Source organism: Rhamphochromis sp. 'chilingali', assembly GCF_963969265.1.
Source record: "Rhamphochromis sp. 'chilingali' genome assembly, chromosome: 11".
Classification (NCBI taxonomy): Eukaryota; Metazoa; Chordata; class Actinopteri; order Cichliformes; family Cichlidae; genus Rhamphochromis; species Rhamphochromis sp. 'chilingali'.
Genome location: NC_137938.1, coordinates 10,015,898 through 10,021,897, shown reverse-complemented (window position 1 = coordinate 10,021,897; position 6,000 = coordinate 10,015,898). Strand labels below are relative to the sequence as shown.

At 38.5% G+C, this 6,000-nt stretch overlaps 1 protein-coding gene across 1 annotated transcript in view; it reads right to left on the bottom strand.

Annotated features, from left to right (window-relative positions):
• mtbp (MDM2 binding protein) overlaps positions 1–6,000 on the bottom strand; it is a 45,481-nt gene that overhangs the window by 31,723 nt on the left and 7,758 nt on the right. The window contains exon 8 of the mRNA XM_080896977.1: positions 3,285–3,389. Within this exon, the coding sequence (XP_080753103.1) occupies positions 3,285–3,389 (105 nt within the window). The remainder of the gene's footprint in view (positions 1–3,284; positions 3,390–6,000) is intronic.

Genomic DNA, 6,000 nt, shown 5'->3' with positions numbered 1-6,000 from the left:
ACACTTGGCCAAAGCCACAACCTCAGATTCTAAATGTTAGTGAAAGTTCATCACATTACAGTTCTGCTCTTAGAGATAAATAAAACTCTAAAAGGCACAACTGGTGTTGGTGGCCGATGCACTGGCACAAATCCCCTGTAAATACAAGTTGTATAACACATCATTCCCAGGTCTCAGTAGATCTTAATAGGGTATGAGCCTTAGTGACTTTATTCACCATATCAATTTAAAGGCAAATGGCTGAGTAAGAACCAGGAATAAGAAATAATAAAACCATCATAGATATAAACCACTGAGAATACTGCCACTTTCTGTGATTGCCATTATTATAGTAAGAACTAGAGTTGGACATTCCTTTATGACCAAAGGGTTTTGGGACTAATATTCTCCTCAACTCGATAACATGTTAGCTTTTATCTTATATGCCATGAAAATGACACTGAAAGCTGAGTTCCTAGAGTAATTAACCAGATGAGCTATTAAATATTACATATACATCCAGAAAATCTTTAGACATGTTTTATGTTTTCATCCCACAAGGCCCGGCTGTTTGTAAGTGAAACATCAGAAATGCTTTTATTTCTTCAGTATTCTCTTGTGATGAAGTAGATGACAGTTCTTGGCATACGGGTTCCAGTTCAGATCAGTTTATGTGCAATACTGGACTCCAAAGTACTTTTTTGGTATAAGAAGGAAGCTTCAAACACACCTGTTCTTACCACGAAATCGGGTAGATTAATGTAACTATGATAAATTGTTGTTTTCTAAACTCGTCTGAGAGGTTTAGTAGATTCATCTGTGGTATCAATTTGTTAATCCAAGATAACTCTGTTTTCAAGTTATTGCATTCAAAAGATTTTCGGAAAACTTGTCGGCCAAGATTTTTTGTAGACATACAGTTAGGTCCATATATATTTGGACACTGACAAGTTTTTACCTCTTTATTGAAACCTATTCCATTTATGGACATGGACATAATGCGTAGCCTCTCAGTGTTTATTTGAGGGTATCCACATTACAAATGGATGAAGGGATTAGTTCCTTAAGATGTGCCACCCTCTCTTTACAAGAGACCAAATGAAATTGGACAGTTGACTCAAAGGCTATTTCATGGGCAGATGTGGGCAATTCCTTCATTATGTCATTATCAATTAATCAGATAAAATGCCGGGCGTTGATTTGAGGTGTGGTGGAAGGCTTTGCTGTGAACAGACAACATGCAGTAGAAGGAGCAGGTGAAACAAGCCATCCGTAAACTGCACAAACAGAGTGAACAACACTTTCCAGGAGGTAGGCGTGCCCATATCCTAGTCTAGCATAAAGAGAAGACTGCATAAAAGTAAATATAGAGGTTTCATTGCAAGTTGCAAGCCACTCATAAGCCTCAAGAATAGAAACGCTAGATTGGACATTGCTAAAAGAAAAAACATCTAAAAATGCCGTCACAGTTCTGGAAAAAAATTCTTGGACAGACAAAACCAAGATCAACCTCTACCAGAAAATTATAAAATTACAACATTAGAAAAATGTTTTTGATATCCACATATTTATGGACCAAACTGTACCTATGGTATCAATTTGAACCTCCTATGCCGCTTCGTTCTCAAGTTATTGCATTTACAAGATTTTCAGAAAAATTGCTCTTTGACTACGACTTTGTCCTTGAGGTCGGGGTCACTGAGAATCAAACTCATCCGTGATATTTGGCTGATACACAGTATGGCACAGGCTGGCACGAATTTTATTAGCTTCACAAATATGGTCATAACCAAGACTACCTACCTAAATTAAAAAGGTATACTACACTGGATTCCACATTAAATAAACATGTATATATTTATTTGAAAAAAGTTACTCCTATCAACATCCCCTATAATCATCCCTTCTGCTGATATCCTACTCTCTGCCTGCATTTTCCTCTTTTCTTATTATTTTGCAGAGTTTCTGACAAGTCTGCAACCTTTGGCCGGTGAGTGTGCAGCCCCCCAGCTATTTAAAGCAGGATCACAGTGGGTCTTTCCAAGCAGACCAGCAATGTCTAAACCAAATGGCAATCCATTAGATAGTTCTGGAGATTTTTACCATCACAGTGTGCTGCGTGCTGCTAATGAGGCTAAAAAATGCCAAAAGATTCCCAGTTTTATTTTCTATCTATTATATACGACTGTATATGAAAAACAAGTCTAAGCTTTTTGTCATTTGTGATAACAGTGAGCTGGAAGCAGACGTTGTATATAGCCTGCAGTTTATACATGTGGCTTATTAATATTTACTGATAGCATATTAATAAAATTAAGAGTTCTGTAAACACTGCGTTAAATATATTGTCAGAGAACACAAACATGATATTTATGTGAATACCAGTTTAAAGTTTTGGCATGAACTCATATCTGTCATGTACAATCAACAGTTCTGACACACAGACATTAACTGAGGCTAGACTCAGAGTGGATGGAGACATCGAGATGAGCTGACAGCTCAGTAACAGCTTCTCAGTTCCGGAGAGTGAGTGCCGAGTGATATAACTCCATTAAAAATACTCTACAAATTATATATTAAAAAAATCAGACTGCAAAGCAGGAAAAAGATTTCCCATGGAAGAAGCCTTCACCACTGGCCTGCCTCAATGAGATAATAAATCTTTATTTCTGTGTCATTTTCTGGTGGCAAGGTCATACGTACATAAAAGGTTGGCAATAATTTGGCTTATAAAATACATTTGATTTATCTGACTGATGGATCATCTGTCACAGGTTGCACAGTGTGAATAAAGGTCAACCAGGACGTGACGCTTCTCATTTGGAAATAGACAGTGGGGGGTTCGTTCTACTGGACGGCTTGAAAGCAAGACTGGCTCTACAGTAATACAAACTGGGCTATTATCTGCTCTGCCAAAACTTTACCCTGAAGTTTGCACAAACACACACAGAGAGTAGTCTTTTCTCAAGCTGCATTACAATTCTCAATATAAGACGTTCTCACTGACAAAGTTTGGATCAAGTGCACACCCTACAGCACTCTGGTGGAAGACTGCTGCTGTGAGCAGCTGCTCGCAAGCTGGGCACTAAATCTTTGTTGGAGGACACAACAAGGACTAATTTGACTTTCTGGAAAACAAAGTCAGAGAAAATAGTTAACTGATTACTGAGCTGGCTGTCAAAAACTTGAGCACCAAAGGACAGCCTTGTTTTGATTAACTGTGAAATGCTTCCAAAGTTTGGTTTGAGGTCATCTCAAGTTCAATTCAACAAAAGGTCCAATGAAACTTAGGAGTCAGAGCTCACCTCAGACTGCAGTTTGTGGTCAGTGGTCATGTGTGGAGCTTCCAAAAGACCAGACTCTGATATCTGATGCAGAGAAAAACCATCAAAGCGGAGTTCTGACACACACTGAGGAGAAAAATAATACATGACACAGTCAGTGTATATGCAGTTAGAAACATTTGTACAACCTACAACAGAGAAATGCAAACTGTTTGACATCAGTGCATTTTAACAAATGCTACAGCTTCAGTGTTTGTCTGAATAATATCTCAAAAATAACTCGGCATAGCTGTGCCCTTTGGAGTTACGTGTACACAAACACATATAGAGACATCATAACTGTATCAAATGGGAGTAAAATGGTGTTGGCTGCTCTCAGAGAAGGGTTTATTCTTTTGGGAATTTTCCTTTGTTTGGCTTCTCCAAACCTTGAAGCTTTTACTGAGTGTCTCTAGAACTCACTCGTTCAGAGGGCAGCAACTCAGAAAAGGTCACTTTAGTGAAGGAGACGCTGCGAGCCTGCCTTAGAGCACCATACTTGGAGCACATTGGTTGATAATCTAACATACGGTGTCTATACACTTTACTGTTAGGGTCACAGACTGTACACAAAAGATAGTCAAAGCTTCCCAGTCTTAAAAGTGAGGACAATGCAGGAGTGCCCCAAACCTGCACTCTTTCTAAGTCCTCTGGTTTCAATTAAAAAAATTAAAAAATAAAAATTTGAAAGTCTGGGTGTATAAAAGGTTATGGGACTTCCAGTCCATTACACAGTCCTAGAGATTGTTCTGTGATCGCCTCAGCAAAGTTATTCATTTAATTGTTTATTCCATGACAGTTTGGCCAGTGGCTCCTGGAGGGTGCTGTATGATTCTGGATGAAATCAGTTGGTGCCCCAAAAAAAAATGTCCTTGAGATTGCAAATGTCCTTGGTTTCCCACAGGAAATAGAGAATAGTCACCTCTAAACTGAAAGCTGTGCCTTACCACTACCACCGACAAGTTTCGAAAGGCAGAGTTTCGAATGCAAATGATGAATGACCATGGCAATGGTAGCAATGAAAGCAAACACAAGGAGGTTTTCAGTGCAGAACCTAATACATCTTTACAACTGGTTTTCATCTAGCAACTGTCATCATCCTCCAGCAACCACTCGCACTCATAAACCAGTCAGGTCATTCATATTTTTTCCATAGCAATCGGTGGCTGTCAGGGGGTCGCCAATGGGTCCCTTGGCCCATGTGACTGAAGCCTTGGTAACGTCTTTCTTTTATAAAGTGAACAAGATAATGTTCCCTTTACGAAAGATGACCCCCAGTAGAGTTAACAAGGCTGATAAAGTAGCTTCTTCAGGGCAAGCCTGCGTTGTGCTCCTCAGATTCTCAGATCTGCCTCTTACTTGTCACATGCAGTTTGAAAATACCAAGATGGTGACAGCAAAATCGCTCAGCTCAACTTCACTGAACCATGGTCGATGGCCCAGTGTCCGTGTCCAGCTTTTACATACAGTCTATAGTAGAGGCTCTAGATGAGAGATGTCATTTTATAAAGGTTATATAAACCATTTTCAATTTTGTTTTTTCTGTTTTTAATATTTTCACTTAAAGATTAGAAGCAGAGTTTTCCCAACATTAAGGTCCAAACTGAAAAACATACAGTAATGAAAAAAAATAGAAACTAAAAAAAATACAGTTTAGTTCTTAAAAATATTTCCTATCTCAGAAATATCAGACTTGTGCCTGTCACCAACACTGCACCTTCATTTTATAATATTAAAAAAACAAAACAAAAAATCCCACACATACTAAAACACAAAGACACTACTTTGAGCCGTTTCAAGAAAGACAAGATCTATATTTTCAGCCGATCAGTGTTTAAAATCATAAAATAAGACCTGAAAGTCTCACCCAGATTTCTAAAAAAAAAAAAAAAAAAAAAAACCAAACAAAAAAAACACCATCAGTACGAGACATGCAAGGAAACCTCACAGTGAAACAGATTGCTGATTCTCCCCAGAGGGCCATGAAAGAACAGCACAAAATTGGCAAATTCGGTCCAGAGAAAAGAAAACTACTGCACCTGCCAGAGTTTTCACTTAAAGACAAAAAAAAAACAAGTGTGCCTGAAGTAATCTCCAGAGTAGGAACAGAAAAAAAAAATGCTGTCACATCACCTCAGCCTGGTTACTTTGACGCCAAAACAGTTACTTTGTAGGAAAGCAGGAAATGCATGGAAACAAGCAAATATAAGGACACCTAAACACCACATCCACATGACTGTGAAACCCTCGTTTCAGAATTAGCATCAATGCGATGCTACAATAACCTTCACTCTTTAAAATGCTATTCATGAGATTATTGGCCCAAACTGGAGGAACCTGTTCTATTTCACAAAAGCACTGCAGAGTTGTTCAAATTGATGTTGAAGTTCTTCCCCATCGAATCTCAGTCTGCTTTCTTTCTAATGGCCAGCTAGTCGCTTCTTTATACACTTTATATCACTCAATTTATGACCTCCATAAACACTTTGCTGATGTGTTTATGGTCTCAGCTGCTACTTTCAAGTCTTTCTGAAACAACATGATGTTCAGTTAAATGACAGGTGCAGTTAAAAAGTCAAAAGGATCATAAAGTAAGGTGTGCATTATGGTGGGCCTACCTCGTGAGTAGCAAGTGGCTACTGTATGAGCATGACAAGGAGAAGGGAAAACTGTCAAGAATATGACAGCCAAAAGAAAT